Source organism: Varroa jacobsoni, unplaced genomic scaffold, assembly GCF_002532875.2.
Source record: "Varroa jacobsoni isolate VJ856 unplaced genomic scaffold, vjacob_1.0 scaffold_971, whole genome shotgun sequence".
NCBI lineage: Eukaryota > Metazoa > Arthropoda > Arachnida > Mesostigmata > Varroidae > Varroa > Varroa jacobsoni.
The window spans coordinates 10,989-36,898 of record NW_019213873.1 but is presented as its reverse complement, the minus strand read 5'-3'; the positions used below and the strand labels follow the sequence as shown (position 1 = coordinate 36,898).

General features: G+C 39.4%; 2 protein-coding genes and 1 long non-coding RNA gene across 7 annotated transcripts in view; 2 read left to right on the top strand and 1 right to left on the bottom strand.

Moving 5' to 3' along the window:
* Window positions 1-228: 228 nt before the first annotated feature.
* Window positions 229-4,756, top strand: LOC111265404 (FUN14 domain-containing protein 1). The gene is made up of 5 exons (XM_022842064.2): window positions 229-384; window positions 2,317-2,461; window positions 2,908-3,010; window positions 3,348-3,489; window positions 3,681-4,756. The coding sequence occupies exons 1-5, from the start codon at window positions 372-374 to the stop codon at window positions 3,710-3,712; spliced, it is 435 nt and encodes a 144-aa protein (XP_022697799.1). The 5' UTR covers window positions 229-371; the 3' UTR covers window positions 3,713-4,756.
* On the bottom strand, window positions 4,222-10,320 carry LOC111265405 (uncharacterized). Its single transcript, XR_002683459.2, has 2 exons — window positions 8,947-10,320; window positions 4,222-7,230 (listed from the first exon to the last, which is right to left on the bottom strand). It is a non-coding gene; the product is annotated as an uncharacterized LOC111265405 (long non-coding RNA).
* Window positions 7,225-25,910, top strand: part of LOC111265403 (uncharacterized) — a 26,951-nt gene continuing 8,265 nt past the window's right edge. Inside the window, exons 1-5 of one of the 5 annotated variants that reach the window (XM_022842059.2) lie at window positions 7,225-8,223; window positions 13,250-13,318; window positions 23,056-23,195; window positions 25,093-25,478; window positions 25,754-25,876. In XM_022842059.2, the coding sequence (XP_022697794.1) occupies window positions 25,321-25,478; window positions 25,754-25,876 (281 nt within the window). In that variant the 5' untranslated portion in view covers window positions 7,225-8,223; window positions 13,250-13,318; window positions 23,056-23,195; window positions 25,093-25,320. Of the gene's footprint in view, window positions 8,224-13,249; window positions 13,319-14,309; window positions 14,528-14,572; window positions 14,820-14,864; window positions 15,502-23,055; window positions 23,196-25,092; window positions 25,479-25,753; window positions 25,877-25,910 lie in introns of those variants that run through there. The other 4 variants (XM_022842058.2, XM_022842063.2, XM_022842061.2 and 1 more) reach the window with 4 other exon arrangements.

Genomic DNA, 25,910 nt, shown 5'->3' with positions numbered 1-25,910 from the left:
CTGACTCGAAGTGTCGTGTATTCTATAGAAATGAGTACAGGCCACCATCATGCGATAAAAACTATTAAAGAACCTATTGTTGAATCATATACTTTAATTCAAACGAACACTTCTTTCTCGGTTACGGGACCTTTTATTGGGTCTGGGATTTTCGGAGACGTCTTCTGGCTTCTGAGAAGCAACGACTCATAAGCACCTCTACCTGCAGAAATCACCTATGAATTCATTCATTCATCCGACTTGTTTATTATTATTATTGTTCTGCTCTATAGCTGATAGATTTCTGGCGTTATTTTAATGTAATTTCAACGTATTATAGCGCATAATCAGAGGTTCCGAGCAGCTGGCGGACAGCAAGAGGGTATTCAGCTATGAAAGGACCGAGTGAGTATCGAGACAAACCTAAAGCTATTGCACATAGTTATTTCTACATAGAATAAAAAACGAATTCAACATTCTTTTCGACTGCTGTCAAGCGTCTAGGTAACCCTATGCCTTTTACAAAGAATACTTATACGGCTCAACCGAGCTGCATTACGAAAGAGTTACAGTACCTTCTCAAAATTTGATTTTCAACCATGAGACAAATGTAAATCCATTAACTTTCTATTGTAATATATACTTTTTTCATCAGATTATTTTGGATAAATAAGAGTGAGCGACTGGTTTCTTGCGTGGACACTATGCATACATGCTATGTGTGGGAATACTTATGGTGCCCTTATTTGCTTATAGTGAACATGATTATTGCGATCATGCCCATTTCTCATCTTAAATCTTGCCAATTTGCTATGATTAAGGCATGGTCTATTATAATAGGTCATACCGCTCTCTTTCTCAATGTACTAAGTGGCGAATTTAACTGTTTAGTCTAGAAAATCCAGGAGATTCATGTGAGTTCGGTGTCAGGGTGCCTATTTATGATATCAAGATAAACTCATTTCCTGATGGCCACTAATATTCGTTTCTTAGACTAATTGATTTAGGCTGTTTCTGGCGAGATAAGGTGTTATTGTTACTGTATTTGCTTCGTTGATTGGGATGAAAGCTTTTACCTTTCTATAAGAAAGTAGAGTTACAGAATATATTAGAACTTATTCAATAGTTGTTTTAACATGTAGGATTTGGATTGAGGGAAACGTTGCACAGTTACGTGAAAAAGCATCACTCTTTCTATAGAATAGGCTCTAAGCGCTCTTTGAAAACGATAACCCTTTTAAAACCGCATGTGTATGACTAATATACGGAACTTCAACTTCTTTTAACTAATGGCTATACTTAATCTCAGCATTTATTTCTTCTATGCGTAAGACGAACATTTGTGCATGAAACTAGGCCACGATAGCTATTATATTTGAAATCCTTAATTTAGCGTACAAATCGTTGACGCTGATAATGGTCTTTGGATCAAATCATTACGCCTAGTAAAATTCATAAATCGCACGCCTATATCGAAAGTTCGTTCGCTCTACTAAATTAGATACATTCCATAAAATTAATTAAACATTCCATGCTAACAACTCTATTCAAAGCAACTCTATTAGATATATACAGATGATTTGCTTATATGTATCCATCTGCGGAAGAACGCTTATGTATGTTTTTAGCGGCAATGATTTATCCTAGATTACCTCTGATCTAAAAAAGTGATGCTCTCAAACGGCTTAGGTTAGCTAGATCTGTCTTTAGATATGGCCAACCTCTGCTATCGGAGCGCGTCTTTATGTGACAGTCGTGTAGGGTCCGTACGGTAAGTTAGCACAATTAACCGAAGAAGTGTAATGTTGTAGCTAGTATTTCTATTGTATTCTATTCTGAGCCAAAGTAACGGTTCATATAATGAGTGTTAGAGTAAACAAGGCATAAGAAGCATAAAAAAGATTAAATATTATAGCTAACGCTATAAACTTAAATAAATTAAAGTGGTTATGCTCTTTCTTCTCCTCAAACAATACAAGTTAACTTAATAGTGGAATATATACTATTATTTTTGTATGCAATGCACCTGACTACAATCTTACTTTTTTGGCAAATACGTGCATGCATGGAGCATCAGTGACTGGGCTGTTAAGGGTCATCACACCAGGGCCAGTGGAATATTCTGCTCTTTATGAATCAGTCTAAAATAAATTTCGAAATTCTGGCGAAATTCTGAAAATGTGGCGTAGAAGGCCACAATCGCTTGTTATGTGCATACGTTTCATTAAGAGGTTTTGACTTAGAAATACACTAATAGGTTATAGACAGATGCTTCTCTTCTGTTATTTCTCGCGAAATCCTTTCGAAGTTTTTTGTGCACCTCTTTGTGTATTGCAGCGGTTGCTAAAGAAGTTCGAGATATAGCAGAGCGTCTAAAGATCGTTAAAAAAAAAAGGGAAAATGATTGGCTCGATCGGGCTCTTGAAGAACTTTCGAATGCATCCCCTGCAAAACAATGCGCCATCGGAGCTGTCGTAGGCACGTAAGTAACGTAAATAGGCCTACCTTTAAATCGACCATTTTTTAAAAAAAAAGTTTGCATCCTATACAAACAGAACTCATAAAACCTATCCTATACCCTAAATTCTACGCCTTAGCACAGCTAAAACGTAAGTGTCATGTCCTCATATGGCTTTTGAAAGACCCATTGTTACTCTCGTCTTCATGTGCAATAGTGTGATAAAAGGAATTTAATTCGGCTACCTAATGCAATACTAATTACTCCTAGATGCTACCATGGTAAGTCTTCACTTCGGATCTGGCGCTCTTCACTAATGTTAACTACATTTATAACTACAACATTTATAGCTAGGCGCTAGTTTCATTTGAAGTAGTACACGCTGAAAGGATGCTAATAGTACGAGAATAATTTATTAGGAGCATAAGTACGTTTATTATAATTTTCTATTCATTTCATTATTCGATCAGAGTGAACGGTTTCGTGTGCGGCCGAGTGGGCAAAAATGCAGCCCTTGTCATCAGCGGCAGTTTCATTTTGCTTCAACTTGCAGCACACATGGGCTATGTCAAGGTAAGAGCTACTTGCCTGTGATAGAGCAATAAGTAACACGTTTGTTAGGTGAACTTATGAACACATGCCAGTCTAGATCCACATATGAACAAAAACGTTTTTTGCTGGGAGCCAGTTGTGTGATATAGTCACTAATGGCTTAAGTACCGGACGTGAAATACGCAAAACATTTTTTTGTTTTTCGTTACTTAGGATAAGGATAACTGCAACGATTTTGTCCACTCGTGGGTAAAAAACAAGCTGTTATAGAGTTCTATATGTAAAACATTATAAATTACGTTCGATAATTTAACTGTGCTCGCTGTGCATCTGGGTATTCTGCTGTACATCCTTACAGATTAACTGGAGAGCAGTTGAACGGGACTTAGCCGAGGCAAAACGAGAACTCAGTCGACGTCCCCAAGGCTTTATCAGACCAGTTCTGGGGGAGGTAAAGGACTTCTTACAAGAAAACATGTACCTCGGAGGTGGATTTATCGGTAAGTCATGAATGCTTTGACCAAAAGAAGTTCACGAACCAAATCCATGAAACACATTATTTTTAAAATACGGTTTTTAAGATACGGTTACAACATCAAGTTTTTAAATTTCATTTGACAACACAGAATAAGCTTAACCTATTTAATCTGGCAAACATCTTGCTCCGATGTAATTTGTCATTGTATTCCAGGCGGATTTGTTATTGGTCTAGTCACTGCCTAAGGGTTATCCAGACGAGCCTAGAATTGTGACTGCTGCCCAAATGTTTTGCAGAATCCGTGTTCCAAGTAGTCTACCAATTGGCTATGAGCAAAAAGTACACGAACTTCTATATCAAAGAAGGGCAAAAAGATTATATTATTATTAGAAGTCGGGCATGTCTGTGCTTTCTATTTCAAATATGCCTTTTCTCCAAAATGCATTACAGATGTCTTTTAAGATATTATTAATAAGCGTAGTTTGAAGAAGAAACAAAGAAGCGTCCATTCGAATATTGTTTGGTCTGAGAAGTGTACCTGGCTAATGTTAATACACGAGCGGTTCTGGTTAACGAGATAATCAATGAGGCAAATGACAGCCCAGCTCAGTAAGGTGTGTCGGGACAAATGCGCAACGATACTTATACCTACGATGAACTGCGCAGGAAAGGAATACAGAGCACCAAACCAATCATTTAAGTTAATTTTACTTGAAAATGCTGAACATCATCGTCACATTTTCCTTTAAGCTGATTGAATAGTTTTTTATGTTTTTGCTAATATTTCATTCAACAAGGATTTAGAGCCCTTGTATATGTAATAGATTATATTCGCGCACGGTAACTATCCATGTATCACTGTTATATGGTTCGTTTTTTGCGCATTAGCTTAGTTTCAGTTACGCTAAACACTTGTTTCAGGAATTCAGTGTAAAAATATTTACTTCGCATTGTAGTACGATGCGGTTTAGCTAACCAATTTTAGCTAAGTTCTGAAGGTCACGGTTTTTGCATATGATATTGCAAGGTACAAAAATTATTTCAATATGTACAACTCTTAAATTGTTGTAATAGATCCTCAATATTATTACAGATCGTTTAGGTTTTGCTGTAGTTTATAAAGAGTAGTAGGTGGACCATAGGGCAGGTATCCATCTAGAGTTTCTTTGTACGCGTCTTATTTAGCAATTGTCGCTCAGTCGTTTCAACGATTTCGTAGATAGTAGCTCTTCGTCCTAATGAGCAGGTGTGACTGAATAAAGCAACTCAAAGTTGAATGTCTCGAGGTATCATGGGCGTCATTCTTATTGTTGGTAAGATATCTAGTTTACGTTTTATGTGTTTATCATGGATCACATTTCGTAGGAAAACAACATTCATCACAAATCCTGAAATTACTCGATTTATTATCTGGAACGTAACAATTGCAAGCCCAGCATATAAAAGGGCACCATAGAGCGGTGAAGGCATAGCAGCAGAGTGCAGGGTATCGTATACTCACTCATGTGTTATAACCAGTCGTAATTAACAGTGACTAGGCTAAATCGCTGTACAAAGCCCGATGTGTCAATTTAAAGTGTAGCAAAGATTATCGCATATTAGAATAGTTGGTGTTTTAGCCTGAGACTAAATCTGTTTTCACTTAAATTCACCGCCGAAACCTGCGCCTAAGGCCTATTACTTTGAGTGTGATGGTAATCCGTTCGACATGAAAAAATACCACCGTACACCGACTTCCTTAATTCCTCCCCATTGCCAGAATACTGACATAGCCAAAAAGCAATTTCAGTCTACTACAATAATTTGTTTTTTTTTTTGATAAATCGCAAAAGCCTTCAAAATTCTCGAAAAGAGTTTAACTCTATCAAATATCTCACTCAGAAACATTGACATTTTTTAGCACTCGGAGAAAGAATTGAACGTTCGCCTTTGGCAACAGGCAGATTGGTAGAACGTGAGATATCTTGCAGAAGTGAACAACTAGGACTGGCACTCAATGAGTGAAAAATTCCCAAGTTGGAGGTCATACATCTGACCTTTTAGCGACCGATCTACGCACCGAAGTGTTATAGTAACTTGATTACGATTGGCAAGAGAGCCTTAATTAAGTATAAACCTTGTCTCTAAAATGATTAACACTTGCCCTTCAACGAAAAAAAAAAGAATCTAGAATTAGGACATGATTAAAAATGATTAATCCTTGTATAATTTTAGATATTTTTATATCTCGAGTTGTGTATTCGGTATCACCGTTAGGCATTCATTCAAACAATACAGTTTTGGATAGGTGTCTCTGGTTGAAAGAAACAAGAGGTTGGACGTAGCCACTTGCCTTACCAACAAATATACCTCACAACATGTGCGAATAAAAAGAAGTTATTTAATTTTAGATTTATCGAATTAGGATCGCTGAACGCTAGGTAGCAAAAAGATCAATAATGGACAACAAAGGACAACATAATATATGTATTTATAGGAATGTAATGCACTTTGCTACAGGTGTTTGATTCGGTAAGTAGTAAGTTTACACAATAAAAGCTTTTGGAACACTCTATTTTGCATGAGAACTAAATTGACTGTTTAACATATTTTTAGTCTAAAATGCATCTGCCTGAAATAAATTCATATCAAGCTATGGTTTTGCTGTCGATCTGAGATTTTTTCTTAACAAAAAAAAACATGCGAGCGAGAGACGCTGCATTTAAAATAAAGAACCTTTAATAATAGCTTCGATTTGCTCAGCCACATTATAAATGGCGGGGCATTCATATCGTGCAACCTCATCAGTCCCACCTGGGGCAGAGACATAGAAATCTGTAACGACTTTCTGACGTTCGACATGATATAAAGCCAGGCTCATTGTCTAAGGCTAGTAGTGTAAGAAAACAGCTAAGATACCGTATATCCCTTTACAAAAGATATCACATATATAGATTTATCTATTTTTTAAATTGGAGACCCAGTTTAGGCTTGTTCTATTTTCGACCTGCAAATGTTCTGTTGCGATTTTTCATGATCATTGACCCTATGATCCATTGTCGCCTATTCTCTATATATGAATCACATATATTGAAAGACGGGTTTTCCTACAGGTTTTGACTTAGTTTATATTATGAAGCGAGCGCTATATTGCTTCATTTGGGTCAAATTCACAACGGACGCATAAGTTATCGCTCATTCTCGGTTCCCTTCCCCGCGCGTTTCATCCATTTCTGTGTGGCTACAGCAATGATGGCGGCAGCAGTGGCGCAGGTTGACGATGACGTTCTGCTTTGCAGACATTCAGCTCTTTGATTCGGGGTCTCCTGCGCTCTCCATTTTTGCTCCGGCGCCATCTAGTGGCAGGCGCAGCAAATAACCCGATAAAACCTCTGACATAACTCGCAACGACAGATTATTGTATTAGTCGGTCAAGAAGTGGTGTCAATGTCGGCTTAGATGATTGTTTATTAATAAAACCACAAATCAATGGTACTCCTCAGCCGCTAGTGAGTTAATTAGTTACAGTAGCTGTATTCAGATCGGAAGGACCTGGAAAGTTAGAGAATTTGCTGGTGAATGATGACCTATAGTGGTTTGTACTGTTCTGCTGATGGTACCGGGATCACGGGGACGACGCCGACGACCCCCAGCACCACTGACTTCAACTTCAACCACGGTGACTAAAGTTGAAAGTACACCAGCTGTTGCTGACGACTGCTGTCTTTGTCGGCTGTTTACAACGTCGTTGAGGATCTCGTGGTGTTGATATCCTATCCAACATCTGTAAGGGCTAATCGAGTTAAATATCGCTGGCAGTTGTTGGGCGATCGTTACAGTATAGAGCAATAACGGTTGTAATTACAATGATTTAGCCGCTGCGTCCAGTTCAGGACAGCAATAGGCTAGACGAGATAGCATAACACGTAAAAGTCGTAGTTGTGGTAAACCGTTACAGAAGAAGACCGCATCCTGTTCTCGGTTCCCGTTATTGGCCGTATCGTGTGTCGTCCTAAAGGCGTGCTTTGTTTTTTTGTCATAATCCGTGCCTGTGTGTATGTACGTCCGCCAATGACTATGCCCATGCTAGTGTATAGCGTTGCCTAAGGAGCTCGTGGGTTTCAAAGGCACTTGAAGTAGATACTGAGATTTCACAGATGACAACAAATTAAAATGAATATTACTATTGTACATTCATTGGTGACAACTTGATACCGATGTTTCGTGATTTGGTGTCCCCTCCCCGTTCGCAAAAAGCAGGGTCTATTTGCCAGTCGAAATAGTTCAGACTGTGACGGTTAGCGGTCTTACAGAAGTCGCGAAAGATAGGTTAAGGACAGATTAGGTCTGGGTCATAAGATCACATGAAGTATAAAAATGTACTCCTAAGGCTAAATTATTAAGCTTCGACTTAGACGTGTCTTTTGGTGTGGTTACGCTGTCGCATATGCGTTAGCACGCTTACTTCTCGTTATGGTGTACTACGCTAGTGAACACTGTGCGCGACCAAGGGGAGCTGAGAAAATTGAATCAATTGGATATAAAAAAATACAAACGTTGCTATTTAAGCAACGTGTACATATCGGAAAGGACTCACTCTGCTAAAAAGAACAAAGGGATAACCTCATGACAGCAATATCGATGAAGAACTCATTGCACCCCGCGCATACATAATACAACCTGACGAATAAATGGGAAACTAACCGATAAGCCACTATTGAACGACAATCCCAGCGAACACGCTCTCGTACCCGCGCACAGCTGTTCCACCTCACCGGTGAGTCATATCATGTATATATGTAAAGAAAAAATTTAAATAAAAGTAGCAAAATAATCGATGTTCGATAACAAATGCCGTTCATTCATTATTATGCGGAGGAATTGATATCCGCTTTAAGCACTAATTGGCCCATATTAGCCATACAAACTGTCAAGTGTTAAAATAGTCGTCATCGTCGTAACAATACAGGATTGCCGCATTGCTTTGCCATAGTTGTTGCTGTGGTGGTCTACGTTCGAGTCCGGACGTAAACGCACTTCATTTTGTGCTAGGAGCTAGCTGCTTGCAGCTACCACGGATCACGTTTACGAGCTTTGCAGCTCAAAAATGCTTTTAAATAGGCATAAGTAGGCTGCTGCTGCTGCTGCTGCTGCTGCTTACGAGCTTAATAATACGAGTTGTCAGCCGTACGCTTGTATAAACTAAAGTCAGCGAATGACATGATATCATTAGAAAATGAGAATATAGGGGTGAGCTAGAGTGGCCAACTTTCAAGGAAAAGAAAAATATCTTACCATGTATTAATCATGCATAGTTTGACTAAAATGGTTTTGATTCGTCTAGTTTAGATAACTGAACGACTTAAATGCAAAATATTCTCAACGCAGAAGCAGGTATAGATACATATTTATTCAGCATAGACATATCATCTGCTCCGTTTAGTATAAATATTATGTTTGAATAGTTCAAAAGGGCAAGTTTAACTTTTTGTTAACTTACTCCGAGTTTGCATCTAAAGCCGCGGTAACGTAGCGTTGAACCAAACCGGGAAGTTCGTGTAGACTGGCATTTGTGTTGCGCTTCATGTAACGTTAGCCCAGTGGATTTGCCTTTTATCTGAGTTTCCGGGCAATCGATCGATAATCTTGTTAAATGCGATTTGACCATTCATAAAGACAGGGGCATTGGGCGGGCGTTTCAAACACTCATTTACGTCTCGATTTTCTCCCTTCAAATCGCAAATCAAGTCGCACCTGTTCAAAAGAAGTGCGATAGGAAGCCGTGATGTCTTACGCGGTGACTTCGAGGTCGAACCAATAGACGCTTAATTTTTTATTCTCGTCCAACACTTCTACAGCGTCCATAGACGTTAGCGAACCAACGTAATCGTATCCATTTTATTCATAGCGTAGTTGTAATTTTGTCTTTATATAGTATAGGATTTAATTCGTTTGTATGTTGTTGGTGAAACGTAGGCAAGAACGTAAACGCTTCGCGGGGTAGACTATTGAATAGATCAATTAGAATAGAGAACGTTTCGTTTTGCCCCTAATTGAATAGAAACGCCGTGTTTGTGATTTTGTGCAGGATTCGGACTTAATTTGATCATGATCTTGATAAAATTCCGAAGAAACTCCAAGCCCAACGAAGTTTTTTAAGCTGTGACAGAACTTAGACATTGCCAGCGTATGGAAACAAAAGGGTAGGACAAATAACAAGGTTCTCAGCAAAGGCGTGCCGAGTCACATATGGTTCCGCATAGTTGATCGTAGACAAGGTGTTCGCATCGTTATAATTTAGGTATTATTTTACTCAGCGTATCATATTATGTAAATGCTGTAACAAAACCTGAATTCATCAGTAGGTACAACCCGCATGTCGTAATGGCGATACATGAATGAACAATTGGTAAATGACTATTTGGCTTCTGCGATAGCCATCTGCCGCATGTGTCAAGCCAACCAACTTCGAAAAACGGAAAATACTACTGTATGCACATGGCACAGAACATCTAAAAGTAATGGGCTGAATTCCGTTTGTCTATTCGTGTGTCTGTCCACTCTATGTCTGTCTATGACCATAGTGGTCATGCAATTTAGAAACCGGTAACTAATCCACGCACGTTGACCAACACTAGCTTACGGTTTGTGCGGTCTTTTAAGTGTTGAAGTGACTAATGGACGGAGAAAAAAGTAGCAACTCGCGACAACAGGTCTAGCGGATAGCAAGCTCTTGGCGAAGAGCCGACTAAATGACTCGGAGTGCTAACGACTACCGCTACACTAGGTTTCAGACCTGCTCTTAGTGATGTATCTATTATTTGATCTGTTAATATCTTTTGTTAAAAATGTGTAGGTCAAATCATATGTACAAGTAAAAAAAAAAGTAAAATGTGCCTTTTTATTAATCATGTTCGTCTATTATATTAGTAAATATATATTTCTCCACAGTTGTGCACGTGTAAACACCACGATAGCGCATCAGACAAGCACTGCTGAATGAAATAGCAGAATAGAACAGGTAGATACAGAAACTCGTCAATTTGCCGTGGTTGGAATTTTTTTACCCTTTACTGAAGCCTTTAGAGTCTGAGGAGATTCAGGCAATCAAAGACCTACCCATATATGTATACGAACATACATAAGCACGATTTACATGTTAAATAGGTGCTACCGGCAGGTTATCTTTGCTTACTTAATTTTGTAGCTTTACTAACAGTGGAATATCTTAACAGGCCTCATTACTAGTAGACATAGCCGCTGTTCATCTTATTGGCCATGGAGGAATGGATGGACCTCTGCAGGCTCGTTTTATCGTTTGCTAACTGTTTAGTTGTTTACTATGCACATGTAGGTAATCACGTAGGTACATTATAGATGACAGCATTTTTCGAAAAGGAAGCGGTATATAACATGGAAGCTTATAGAGGCTATTGTCATATCCACGCTATCGTACTTACTTCGAATAGCGTTATTTGTAACTTTGTAGCTTCGTTCTACGTATTTTAGGCATTCCTCGACGGCGACTTTTGAAACGGCCCTGTTATCAGCCGTAAAATAGAGTAGTCGTCTCGTACATGAAGTAGTTGAAGTAAAAGCAGAAATGGGAGATGCTACTGAAGCTGTCAATGAGGTGCGGACCTTCTCTTTCTGTCTTATCTTTGACTGCCATTTGCTAGCATTTGCTGAGATAGATGGAAGTCAGGGCTGTACCAGAATATCTGTCTTATCGAGTAATACCAAGCTAAAGATAGCTAGTGTCTTGCAGTTAGCTGATTCGAGAACTTCTACGCCTATTTTTTACCCCAGGCTGGCTATACACGCTGCTTTCACGTTTCGAACAGCCTCTAGGTAGAATCCAATTGCGACAACTTTGCTTGCCTCTCATCAAGCTGGCCAGTAGCGTCGTATATTGGTGTCTCAGTCTTAGCTAGTTAGCTAGCTAGCTGCTTAGGTCGACTAAACTTCACTTACGGGTTACAAAGTTTGTGTCCATGAAGCGGCCTATCGGTGATGTTATCGCGTGTGTGATTATTGGTGTACATAAATGCGCATATACAATGGTAGCGACGAGGTGTTCCCGTAAGTGTGCGAACCCCAATTGTACGAGCAAACTATTTAGCCTGTGGCCATCAGTAATCTATTGCTTCGATTGATATATACTATACGTGCCACTGATATATACGCGCTGTTATTGCCACCGTTTCCAATATCGTATGTAACTAACATATTGATACGTGGCTGATTTCCAAGTATGCTCACAAGTGTGATGTACATAGTCATATATTTACGCGCATAGTCTAGAGTTAGTTTTTCGGTTTTATAGTTCAATAGTGGACGGCAGTTCTATGAGCACCAGTGTAATCTTATAAAGTATCATGAATTGATTCACGCATGTAGAACAAAAATTGGATAACGGCATTATCATTCACATGCATGTTGCACTAAGCCAAAGTCTATCTTGATTTGTCATTCATGATTAGGGTCAGATGTATTGTTTGTGGCTTCTTCACTATATTTCAATGCAGCAGAGGAAACGGCAGCCGACCTTTCCCATAGTCCCTTGACCCCCTTTAGCAGCGAAATTAATTTTATTATTATTGTGTTCCTAATTCTATTAACCGTCCATAAAGTATCTTGCCATATCGTGTATAGCAATAACTAGGGGAACTTGAGAAGATTACTAACTGAACAAATCTTATTGGTGGGGCTTACTTGACACTTTCGGATTTTGCCAGGGGTACTCATTGAGAGGTACCCAAATTTTCATTTAATCCCATTAGATATCCTGTCCGTTAATCAATTGCAATCTGCTCAATACTGGAATCTTTGTGATTATATGCTGTGATATATCTCTGAACAACTATTTATTGTTACATGTGACATTACAAGGTCACTGCGGAGTACTTACTGCAAAATACTGACTGCCAGACACTTTTTGTCGATGTAACTCGGAACAAATTGCCGCTTATCGTGTGCTTTTTTCCAGGACTGGCGTTACGGATTAATCGAAAAAAGATTTTACTTTTGTTTGATCAGCAGAAATAATCGCACTATAAGCGCAATAAAATTAACGTTTCACAATGAAAATAAATATCCTTCTACTTCAGCAATAATAAAAAAAGCTGCCTAGTTATACTAACGATGATAGGGGGCTTATAGCGAGCTCGATCAACAAAGATCCCTTCTTCAGCGGTTTCCAATATTATATACTATACTTATGATGGGTCCTTTTATATTGGTCTAAAACAATAATAACGAGATGGTGGTGGGCTTCTGCGACCCAAAGAAAAATTTGCTTAAGACGACCATCGAGAATAGTTTTTGTCTTTATAAAAACACTACTAGTGTGTTTACTGAAGACTTTTTATCATAAAACTGGAGGCAATGCGTTGCTTTATTATCGTCATATCTGTTTAGGACGCTTACTGTGCTATACTATGGCCTAAAAAGGCAAATGTTACGACCAGGTGTGTGTGGCGGGGGCGGGCGGGGGGGATACGAGCTTACGGTGATCTTGTGCAAAGGAATCGAGACAGCAAATCGAAAGTGAAAATACTCGTTATCTTTAAAAGAAGAAGGTTCGTAACTGTTGTTGAGGAAGAGGATGCTTTATAGGCATTTTCACTCAAGCTGGCTAGATCAAAGACTATTATTCGCTTATTTTCTAGATCTGCGTAAAGTTTTGATAAAAAGTGTTATCTTATGTCAATGAAGTGTGCTTAATTCGCATGGTTACCGTGGCTCTAATGTAAACAACTATCCATGACTAATTATGATCGTTTTATTTTGAAATTTTATAGATGTGCCAGCCATATTGCTTGGTTTCAGCAGTGCGCTGTTCCAATCGGGTCATCAAAACTTCTTTAGAGGTAACGACACGCAGTTTAACCAACGGAGAACTTGATGCCTTAGTCCAATATATTCCCAACAACACCATGCATATAGAGAGTATATAAATTCCCTTATGTCTGATACCGAACCGTCGTTTTATCCCCAAGGTCGAATAGTAAGGTTAAGCACCGCGTGCACTGTCTTATTTCAAAAATCGCATCCACAGCAGCCGAAAGGTAAGGACTTAGTTAATACGATACATTAAGCTTACGAATCCAGCACTATGTACAAATGTTTTTCGTATTTTGTATAGCCTGTATCGAAATTTTTATTCGAAAACAGAAAGATCAGGGCAACCATGTCATTTAAGTCCCGCATATAGACAATTGCTCTAGATATATTAGAACGACTTATACATAGTCGTACAACAGTGAGGCATATTCATTTGCTGTGACTGTTTGTACTGAAATGTATACAAGTGTCAATAGAGGGCGGATGTCATTGCTATTCTTTGTGTTTGCTCAGACATGACCCCCTCTTACGAACGGGAGCTCACACGTTTGATAATCGTTTTTCTATGTTCTTTGTTTAGTACATTCAAGCGTTATCCTTTTCCATGTGACCTTATCCCCATTTTCTTCATCTTTTTGTTGCGAATGTTCTACGAGTAAACAGAATGCGCAACACGACAGAACGGACGGAGGTCGGACTACTTAATTTGACAGCGACGGCGACAGACCTGAGATTTATTTAACATTCTTGTGCCAAGAATATCTAGCAGCACATCGCTTCAGTGGGCTATTTGCCTCGCTTCCTTTAGATCTTTTATTCATATTAAAGCATACGATTTATTTGGCCTTAATCATTCTGTTGCCGTAACGTTTGTGGCCCTTTGTGGTCCCGCACTGCCCTTGGCACCAGCAGCAGTAACGAAATTTGAGACAGTTTCACCAAGTAAGACTGTGAGGAGATGCGGACAGGACAAGCTGACACCATTCGTGTGCGCGTTGTTTTGATGTTGGAGGCAGCCGTTAGTCGGCAGGCTCAGCTGTTCGATATTTTCTGCTGACGTATGAGGCGCACTTCAATAATGACAGAAATAAACAAAGCAATCGAAGTTCCTAACAACCCGTGGCTTATCGAACGTTCATCGGTCTCGCAGATTCGGAGCAAAGCTGCATGTGCAGGTCGATGACGACCAAATAAGCAGTAACAGTTACTCGCAGCTGAACATATCTGAGTTTGCGGTGAGAAAGTGTGGCTACGAGTAGCACTGGAGGATCTATGAGTCAATCTGATGTAATCGTGGAGGGAGAAAAAAAGAGGCCATGTTTTATTGACTGGGTTGTGCGCGGGACGCCAACTGTGGCCGGCCGGCATACGAGCAACATTCGGCTACAGGTTTCTCAGATTTACAACGACCGATCGTTAGTAAATCAGCGAACCGCCGAAAGGGCAACATCATCGTGAGCAATCACGTCGGCCCCCAATGGAAAATCCACAATAGTTAACCGCACGTAAACTCCCCAAGTTATCATGGTAGCAGTAGCTTTAGTCTGTTGTTAGCACGTTTAGAAATCTGGCAGCTTGCGTCACCGTCGCCACGCGGTCTAGGAGTTCTCCTATTTATGTGCGTGTCCCCCCGTCTCTTTCTGTATCTTTGAACCGAATATCATTATCACCATTATCGTCAGCCCTCTATTGTCGTGTGTCTGTCGGCCATTTTAACTATACGACTGCACGCGTGCCTGCACTTAAATCCGCCCGTCGATTTGCTGGGTTGTTGCGTCTCCGTGTGTGTGTCTGTGTACGCATATATGAATGATGGTAGTAGCGATTCGACTGGTGACCCGGCTGTGGCCTGACCGTGTTAAAGCCGAAGGAGTTCGGCAGTTTCCTACCACCATTTCGTTTAGCTTATAGCGTTTATAATCAGTTATTGATAGGCCAGGCCGTTTATATGTGCACAGCTGATTGATGAAGTGAATTATTAAAAACATTGTTTTTAAACTATTTACAAGTCCTTCATCCTAGTAGGGTCAGCCGTTAAAGAAATATAAGACCTGTAATGTAGAATTAGTAAGCGTGAATGACGATCAAATATAACGAAGACCCAGAAAAAAGGCCAACGAATGAGTAAAAAAGAACACACAGCTGCAAAGGGTTATGCAGGGATGTCAGAACAAAAAGTTGACTTGATATGTCCCTTGGTTGATGATATGTAAGTACCAGTCAAGAATACTTCTCCTTAAACATAGTCACTGCTGTACTGAATATATTTGTAAAAGAGCGCCGCGCCATAAACTTTACCCGCAAAAAGCTTCTAAAAAACGATGCCTATAGGTAAGTTGCGGTGCTTGGCGTTAGTGTGCATGCTCAATTTTGATGCCATTAATTTATCTGTACATTATTCGCATTTCCCGCGTTGTCGGTACATGTACATTGAGCACTCTAATAAGATATCGAGATGGACGTTCGTTTTGTGACGGTTGTTGGCGGTGCTGTTGTTTCTAAAGAGTATTTTGGCTCAGCAGTTGTTGTTCATCGATATCCCGTGATGTGCGGATCGAGTAGAAGCGTTACGATCATAGAATTACGATTATCACTTTAGATTTCTCTCGGTTGCTTTATGTCACAGGCTCGCAGCCTGTGGGTGGACTTTAGTAATGGGTTAAAAGCACCCCAACAGAAATCGACCAATTCTTTCTCAAGAGACAGAAAAGAAACCCACTTTTAAAAATAGTACTGCTAGAGATGGGTCAATGTGCACACCTATAAAGATGTGGCAGATGATAATTAAAACTTATCATTTATTATTATTTGAATCATCAACGTAAGCAATGCTCAGACAACTAGCCAGAAATCTATCGGCCGATGATACATGCTTTTACTATGCATTTAGTCACATTGATATTTATGAACTTAGTCTCGACACACTGCGCCGAGGAGTTTGTTTTAATCAACAAATAAAAAGCTAAATATGTTAAATTAAAAACCGTATCCCATACGGTTCCCGTATCCCAAACCGTATCCCATAATGAGTGTGTTCTCCTTATGAGGCTAAGACGTAAATGTGAAAGCTCAGACTATGAGCACCATGATTATTTTCCTAAGAAACTATTACTGAACCTCAGCTGGCAGTTCAGTCCAGACGACGGCCCACCCAACACAATCTTCAGTTATATATGACATTCCTGTTTCAGAATTGGCGCCACTAAGTATGGTTGTGGGCGACACAGATCGAGGAATAGTAATGAATACATTGTAAATTACTAATTCTGTAGAATAGACTTGGCAAGTAGCCAACTGATCAGAAGCCACCAACTGCAAACATTGTCAATGGGTTTCCGCAAAAATTGCGCCATACAACGATTGTTCATTAGAAATTTACTGAAAGAATAAAAGTATGAATATATAGTGTCTCTGGCATGAATTACCACGAGCTCCTTGTGTATGCTGTTTTAAAATTCACCGACAATATATTAAAAAAATATTAAAATGTCGGTTAAATATCGCTAGACATTTTACTCAAGCTAACAAAAATCAATTCATAAGGCGGAACTCAAGTAAAAATTGAACATCAGTTCTAAAGTATGCCGTGTCAGACAAATGCGCCTATTCTACTCCTGTCGTAAACAGCTTCTTAGGAATCAGTGTTGATTGGTCCAAACTAGGAAGTTAGGCAAAGGGCACTTGCCTAACAGAACTTAGCGTTAACGCGTGTAGCTTATATTGCTAACATCATTATGGTGTAGATGTGTGTTTTCGGAACATCTGTCACATTGAGCAGATGGCAGCGTTGAGCGTTATTAAATCATTTCGTCATGTATGATGCGCGATGTGGCAAAGGAAAAATAAGCAATGTGGTATAGTATGATTGTGTGATCGCCAAGTTTAGTGACAATTTTCATAGTGTGAGCACTCCACCTTTCTTGAAGTCCCCATTTTAAGGTCACAACGATACGTTTCGTTCGATATCGAGGCTGTTTGGCTGTCGGCCATCTTACTGCCTGCCCGCCTAGAATGTATCCTGCCTGGGCGCAGAGAAGGCCTGAATATGGCGAGGTCAGATTCGCGTTTATTACAACGGTTAGCTTAAAATAAATCTAGATGTTTCAAGCGTTTTGATAGAACAGACGTAGCTCCACAGCTACCCTATACACACACACACACACATAGAGAGCTGGCTGATTTCGGACAATTTCTTTTATCGGATTTGAAGTCTATTGTTCTGAATTGAAGTCATACGTATGACAAATGGTAAATGTAGTCAGTATATTATTCGTCGTCGCCTCAGAGGAAACATTAGACAACGACTAAGCTTGGCAACGGAAATTGACTCAAGGATTTAGAGACAGGCACGTTAATAATTGATTCGTTAATAGGCCAGCAGGATTATTATCGAGTTAAAAGCCAGAACACGGAAGTTCCCGACTGAGCTAGATATGTAAACCGTTTCAGGCTTAAGCCCATAGTGAAATATTTAGCATGATGTAGCTATTCTGTGCAAGCAACGTTCTAATAATCGTTGAGTTATAACCGGCTTATCGGCCTTCACTTTGTTCATCTCGGAGCTCGCGCGCTGTCGAAGCTTGCAAAATGGCTGCATTGAAGGGACAACACCAGTAAAGCCTCTAGCGGCGGTGATCTATACATTAAACATAGATTTCTCACTCTAGTAAAAGCCAAGTTCATTCTGACGCGTGTTCGCAATTAGATACTAGAGAGATTTTATGAAAAATAGCTAAGAAGTGATCGTGCTTAATAAGGAAATAAGGAAACACATACGCACTGATTCAGATCTCCTTAATTTTAAAGCTTCATCCGTTTGGGAACATTACATTGCGCATCCACCGTTAGTGCCGCAGGGCCCGCTTTCCGTTCCGATGCTTAGAATTTATAGATCATTTCAGCAAAGTTGAATTTGTTATGGCTCTGTTCAGTTGTTTTGACCTTGGCGATAGCTAAAACAAACGATTTTCACAGCATCTTCATATGTGACTAGCACTGCAATCAGCCGCCATCACTGTTACTTATTGTTATTTGCCTAGTTGTCGCCGCCAAGACCTGCCGTTACTACTGCTGCTGCTGCTGCTCCCACTTAGTACGATGACTTATGTCAAGCGTTGCTCTTATTGCGTTTCCTTTGAATAAATATATACATAAGTCATGTAAAATATTATATTACATTATTTTTGGGGTAAAGACCTGTGTGCATAACGTCGCAGAATGGCATTCTATACCCGTGGCACGGTATGCATTGAACTTCATGCACTTCGTCTTTAATGAGATATTAGATACACCTATGCCTTTACCAAAAAAATGGCACTTGATAACCAAAGAAGACTTCTATTGATTTTTGTGTAATACCATAAAGGGATTAAAATTACTTTGGGTCAGGGCGAGGATAATGGTTTTTAATCTTTTTCCCAGCCGGTTTATCGTAACAGACCGCGAATGACACGCTTGGTCCACGTACAGTTTTTCTGGTAAAGAATTCTGTTTTTTATTGAAACAGAATTGCTTTCTAGAACTAATTACAAACTAACAGCTTACGATATTAGTCGATAGGCGTGTCTGCACGGATTGTGTGGTATCAGATGTTTTGATGGTATGTTGATTAACGGTAAAAAACGACAAACTTAGGGAGTGACTATGCATTACACGCCGGGTCAGTCGTTCCTTGTTAGCGCGAAAATCGCATTTACTCGAGTAACTCACATACGAGGCGTACGTCCGTCCTATTGGCGCTGTGCCTTCTGCCAGTATATGTTTTCCTTAACTCACCACTTCTGCAAAAGACGCCTCCGGTACTCAATCAAAAAGGGTCGCCATTGTGTCCTTCCCGACCGTCTGCCCTCCGCTTAGCGACGCTGTGGTGGTCAAGGTTCGAATACGGACGTAGGCGCATTTCGCATTTTGGTAGCTAGCCGTTTGAAGCAATAGCGAAAAGCTCTAGTTACCATCGTGAAGCAAAGAAAAAAGACATTTTTAAATGGATGTTCACTTACGGATGGCGTGGCCGAACGACGGACGTCGAGTAATCGTTGTTATAACTTGAAAAAATGCCAAAGTCTGCGGACACACCCAGAGGGGCAAGAAGAACAAATAAAATTTGGAACAACAGATAGACAGCGAAGCGATGACTAACAATGATTAGCGTTGTTGCTGCGGAGTTTGGTAATAGAAAATTAGCTGGGTGTCTTTCATCACGGAATGGTGTTAAAAGGATTCGCGGTTACTCCTTCAAAGGCCAAAACTCAACGTTCTTTCACTCACTGTGATAGAAACGACGCACTGCTAGAAACCAAGTAAAATAATTGAGAAAAAATAACTTGGCATCATATCCTTCAATATTGCGAACATTATTCCAGATATCTTATTGCTGACGTGCGTAAAAGCTAAGGGCCACCTATAAATAAATACCTGTGTCCTAAGGACGTTCAGATTGTGCCCAAAAGGTATGCATAGCTGACGTCTATTATTATATTATTAAGGGCGAAATTAAATACAGGTTCGGGATGAACGTGTACATGATTCTCCGACCATCAACAATGTTTAAATACTATGCTATATAGCTGGCTAGCATAATCACCCCGTAAATATTGATACATATTTCGGCTATAATATGCTATACGAATACATGTTATTATATATATTTCTCTTCTGCCAATTTTTAAATGATGGTTCCTCTTACCGCATTCGTTTGAGAAGCTGTAGACCTAATGAAAAAATAAAAATCTGAAATGATCAGGTAACTTCATCGCGTGACCCAAGGCAGGCTCGATGATAGAATATAGTAACAATGGGTCTTCTGGATTACTTTTTAATCACATGAGCAACCATCAGCGTTGTTTCGGCTTTTTTGTTCAACTTACAATTCCTCTTAGTCGTGCGACTTCTATACGTTATTGATAGATATCACCTTTTGCCGCTAATAGAACACAAGCAAAGTTCAAGTTTAGTTCTATCAGCTAGACAATAGTATGGCTCTGATCATATCGACAGGTTTATCCAAAATTCTCCGGATTATACATCTGACACTTAGGTCGTTAAGCCTTGCCTTAGACAATTGGCTCTCAACACCAAACGGAGTGTGTCGACACTCGCTTTTGAATTACCACATGCTCCTATGTTTAGTGGGCAAACAAGTTACCATTACGGAGACAATAGACTGATCCTATCTGCATAAAGCTTAGCAGTAAGTAAGAGAAAGAATGCGTCTTTTTTGGAATTTATCGCAATGGATTTGCGATACAAATTGCACACTACGTTGAACGCCCTAATCCGTGGCTTAATTACTGTCAGCAGATGGCAGCCGGCAAAAATTGTTTACTACCGCGTTCTTTTTCTAGTAACGCTATCGTTTTATTGAGATGTCTAAACGTAAAAAATTCTGTCAAAAAATGCAGCTGGTACGATCGCAAAAGTTTAGCAACGCTTCGTCTGCTATAAAGACACTTTTTAATGAACTAATATTTCCAGTTAGTGGGATGTCCTGAGATATCTATTACTGTTTTTCTCAAAATTGTGCACGTTTGGAGACACTGTTTATATAACTGACTATTTTAGTCTAATTTCGTATGTCAATATGATGAGATTGTCGAACAAAAAATTTTACCGTCAATTGTTTTAGAAATCTTACGTTATGAAAACTAAGGCAAAGGAACTCGTCAATGAAAGAGATGCGTCGTTTCGCCTCACTTAGCACTATTAATATTTCTATTAAATGAGAGCTGCAAAAGTGTGTTCAGTGGAACACCGGCAGTCGTTTAGAAGAAATTTCATACAGGTATGTAGCCTCAGAGGCTTTCGCAGGAAACTTATTTTGATTACTTGATTCATTTGAATAAATGGCACGTAGACAGCTAATGTGCGTGGTCTGTGCTGGTGGCTGAAAAGCTAACGGACGACTGCTGCTGGGTGACTCATCAGCGTTTTGTCGTAACGAGTTTCCTGTGTTAACTCCAGTTCTGCCTTGCCCTGCCTCGTTCCGCCATGTGCCTGAGACTTCGAGCTTCTCGGCGCTTGTACTGGCTGCTAACGCTAGTCTGTTAACAGCAGGATGCGATGGTCCCCCACCTGTGTGTCTGCAGCTCAGATCTACTCAGCGGAAGGTATCCATATAAACAGAAAATAAAAAGTGGTACAAGATTAAGATAGATAAAACTGAAGTGTTGTTATTGTCATCGCACATGCTAGCTAAGCAGAGAAAGAAATAAAGAAAAACACAGCTGCAGCCATTGGCAGCAGCAGCAGCGGCAACAACAACAAAAATAAAAGAACTGCACATGTTGTAGGGATAGTAGAAAGGCTAAGAAATAACTGCTACTGCGGTAGGTAACTGGCGACCAGCTTTTAGGATAATGAAGTTGATTTAACCCTATGGGAGTGTTTATATACAAGCAAGTTACACCGACGTTAGATAGTGTACACATTTTGTAAATGAAAGAAAAACAGATAAAAGATCTCATCTCCAATTCACCGGGTCAGAAACTATGGGTAGAAAAGCAAAGTAGGACGGGCTAAAGTTTATCTACCATCTTTTACCCGCCATTTTATCTACCCTCCCCCCTCCCCCCGACCTCGCCCGCGCCATTTTGCAACACCATTTGACTTACTAGCCCATACCAACTGTAAAACCATTGAAATAGAATATATTCTAAGGAACAAACGGTGTCTGCTTGTGCTATACTTGAAATACTCAGGTAAACACAGACGATATAGGCAAAGCCGAACAAGATCGTTGTTGTAACGCCGCATTCTTCATAACTTCGCTTCTGCTTAATTATATTTGTTATACATAGTTGTGCAATCTTCCTTGGTGGCAGACTTCAGTCAGTCAAATGCTTGGTTAAAATCTGTGCAGCTATTTCAAGGTTTGCTGTAAATAGACATTTATATTATATGTTCGACTTAGCGCTTTAAATCCCCGGTCTTAAGCTGAGCTTGCTGAGTACCGAGCAGACTAGTAAACTAGAAGTATATGGGTTGAAGAATATGAATCTGTTTGCTTGCTTATATTTTATTATGGATACATAATCCCGTTGACACCGCATAATTGTTGTTAATTTTAATTCAAGGTGCAATGGCGGGATAATTTGATAGTCGGCTGAGAAAGACGTTCATTATATTATTGTTTTAACCTTATATCACGGAAATATGTATTATGCTAACCACTACGACGATTTGTCTTAGAACTGGCACCTATTATAGATGTAAATTAGCTAAAAGTATTTCACCCAGCGACTGAACGAATCTTATTTTATATATTATCACATCACAAGTTTGTGTTTACTCAACCATCTAAAAAATTTTTTCTCAAGAACAAAATCGTTTTATCGGGATAATGATTATGTATACTATTTATTAGTATAATACGATACATAACTGTACCGCAAATAGTCAACTTAGTCGACGATCGCGAAAAAGCGTTAATATAAAGTCGAAGCTTTTCAACCTCGATAATTAAATAAAATAAAGGCTCTGCTCTAGGTATATGTAGAAGCAATAGTACAAAAACACTGTACACTTTTATTTAAATCTGCATAATTCTAGATAACTGTGACAAGCGTCAAATATTATTATTATTAACTAGTTCAATCTTATTTAACCAAATACAATTATCGGCTAAGGTAGATGCTATACAATAGAGACCTAATAGCAAGACCGTTACGAGTCAGGGTGTAACAAGTTCAATTGTAACTGGCTACATTGCCCGAATTTTACGAACCCGCCGTAGATAAAACAGTCTTCCATTTCTGACCGATTTCAGACATTCGTGAGTGCGGATACACATATATCCACCATCTGAACTCGACTGGAGCATTTATCTGCCACAACTCAGTTACGAGGACACATCTGTTAACTACCTTTAAAGCCAACACATAATTCTAAGAGCAACTGTCCAATTGTGTAAGTATACTACTCTCCTCGCTCTAAGTACCATTGTTAAGCACTAGCGCAACTGTAGCCACAGGGAGTATATCAGATCAGTCATTTTACCATACGCTAATCACATCATAGTACACTCTTCTTAATCGTATTTGAGCTCGAAAATGGTGGATTCGTCACATCTTTTAACATGAGTTTATGATCGACAAATATCTGTTAATCCTTTAAAAGTAAAAAAGTGATCTTTAACAGAATTCAATAAAAAGACGTGTGTATACTATTTGTCCATCTTAATGGCCTGCTATAACTGTTTTTGTTTTTTTAACATAAATGATATGGTCTTTGGTTTGTTCTCAGTGACTTCTTTGTTCTAAAAAAAATATTGTGAAGTACAAAAATTTTACAAATTTATACAAGCAAATTCCGATCAATATTAGGCCTGATTAGTGAAAACTTCTGGTAAATTATTAACCTATTATTAAAATTTTTCATAGAGAATATTTATCAGTAATTCATTTACGGCTGATCCACACCATTTATTTTAGCCGTGCAGCGGGGAACCACGGCAGCACCAATTTGTAACTCAAACAATAAATTTCTCTGTACGAACTCCCAAGATAATACAATTATATTCAGCCATAAGTAATGGAGGCCTTGATATAAAGAGCAGTCAGTGGACTAGCTGTTTTTATTTTTTATTTCAATGGGATCGTTGCGGCAGTGGCGCTAAGGACGACGAAGATGCTAGGAAAAACAGGACTATTAAGTTGTCGCTATTAGTCGACTTGTGACAATACGCGAAGTAATTTTTGATTCTATTGAATGGCTTTCAGCAAGTAGATGCGACAGATGTGAGTTATTGTCGTCCCTTTTCCGTCTCTATGGCAGTTACTTGGAGCTTCCATTAAGAGTAATCATCGTTACTTCAGTTACACAGTTACTTACTTGCACTATACTGTTCTAACAATAATTTCTATCTATAGTTTTTTGAGCTGCCGGCCTTTATTGAATGGCTTTCTACGGACACATCAGAAAAGATATATTGCTATTATCGGTAGAACCGGAACGGCACCAACTTAGCAGCTGAGGTAACTACTTTTCATGGGATACAAACACGATTACCTAAGCGGAGTCATCGAAATGCATAAAGGTCTTCGATTATATGCGCATGGGACGCATTGCTTATATAAGCAACCTGCTGAGTTCGTGCAAGCCTTCCCCCTTTCGCACGAAAAAGAAGGGTGAAATATCTTTAAAAAAAAGAGGCATATTAGCATTCAAATTATTAGTAATTGTTTAATTATATTTTATTTAATTAAATTATCTCAGTGAGGCGCGATGGAACCGGTGTGGATACAAAGATGCGCGACACGATCAAAAGCGTTCAAACTAAACAATCAACACAACATTTATCTTAGAATATACTATGAATGGAATAATAATCATAAAAAAAATAATAATGCGGTAGTGATTTTTACCATAAACAGAGCTGCTGCCCGTCGGATACAAATAGGCGTGCGTATGTGTTTGAAGATATATTTGCTAGTTTTGGAACGCACTATGAATTTTTGGGTTTTATAGTCCGTGAGTTTTCTAAAATTCTAGATAATATTATAAGTAGTATTATAGTGCTTGACATTTGGGGGCAAAGGCATTAAAAATACAGCGGTCTTTGCAGCATCATATTGGGTTTTCAGATGGAGTCGGTTGCCGTATCAGGTTATTTGAGCGGCGGTTTTGTAATGATTAAATAAAAATGGCCGAAAACTCGATAATCGTTGAGGATTTATTCACCTTGTGGTTTTACGAAACAAATATACAACTGAAAAGTAATTTTTTTACACGCTGAGTGCTACTTACGTTCTACATGGGTTTCAGCTTCACTTCCTAATCTAATGAAGGCCAAACCTTATTTCAGGATCATCAACGGTAGTATCATCGTCAGCCGAGATTGGCCAGTAGCATTGCACAGCTGACATACCGCTACGTGTGTTACCTTCGTCAATAATATGCCCCCAGTAAGGACCAGGTGGTAATAAGGGCCAAACGTGAAACGCATCGGACTTCGGCGGTTGAACATCAACGATTACCCAATTTACCCGAACTATATTCGATTAAAAAGCAAGGCTTCAGAGTTCGGCTCAAGATGATACTGTCATCGGCTCGGTTTGATGCGACATCGAATGACTATCACGATCATAATAATAGTGGTGGCAGTAGTCAACCTTTGAATGGCGTCGATGGCAAAAGGAAGAGCAGTCGGTCTGCATCGGTCACTCCCGTTGAACGTCCTCAATCAAAGAGGTATGTTGGAAGTGTAGCGTTGTCATACGCTTCATCATCACCACCAACCATATCTGTTCATGTGCAATATTAGTACGGAAATATTTAGCCATCTTTTCGTACTACGGTGGGCAGCGATATTCATCAAATGTTCGTAGTGACGTGAAGTAAGAACAGAAACGCACAATAGTGATCTAGTTTGAATCAAATACGAAGATACCTACGCTATGGGCAGACTGTTATTCTATGGTAATTAAAAAGAACTCGTATTTCATATGCGTTATGCGATAATCCAGGCGGTCCTCTGGATTTCTGAAAAACCTCGTTCATGAATCGAAAGACGTTTTTCTAGCTCCGTTTCACCCAAGCCGACGGAAAGGAACGATTGCCTCTCTAAGCAGCGATTGCAAGGATAAGGGGTAAATGTTGGTTCTACTATGAATCACAATATAT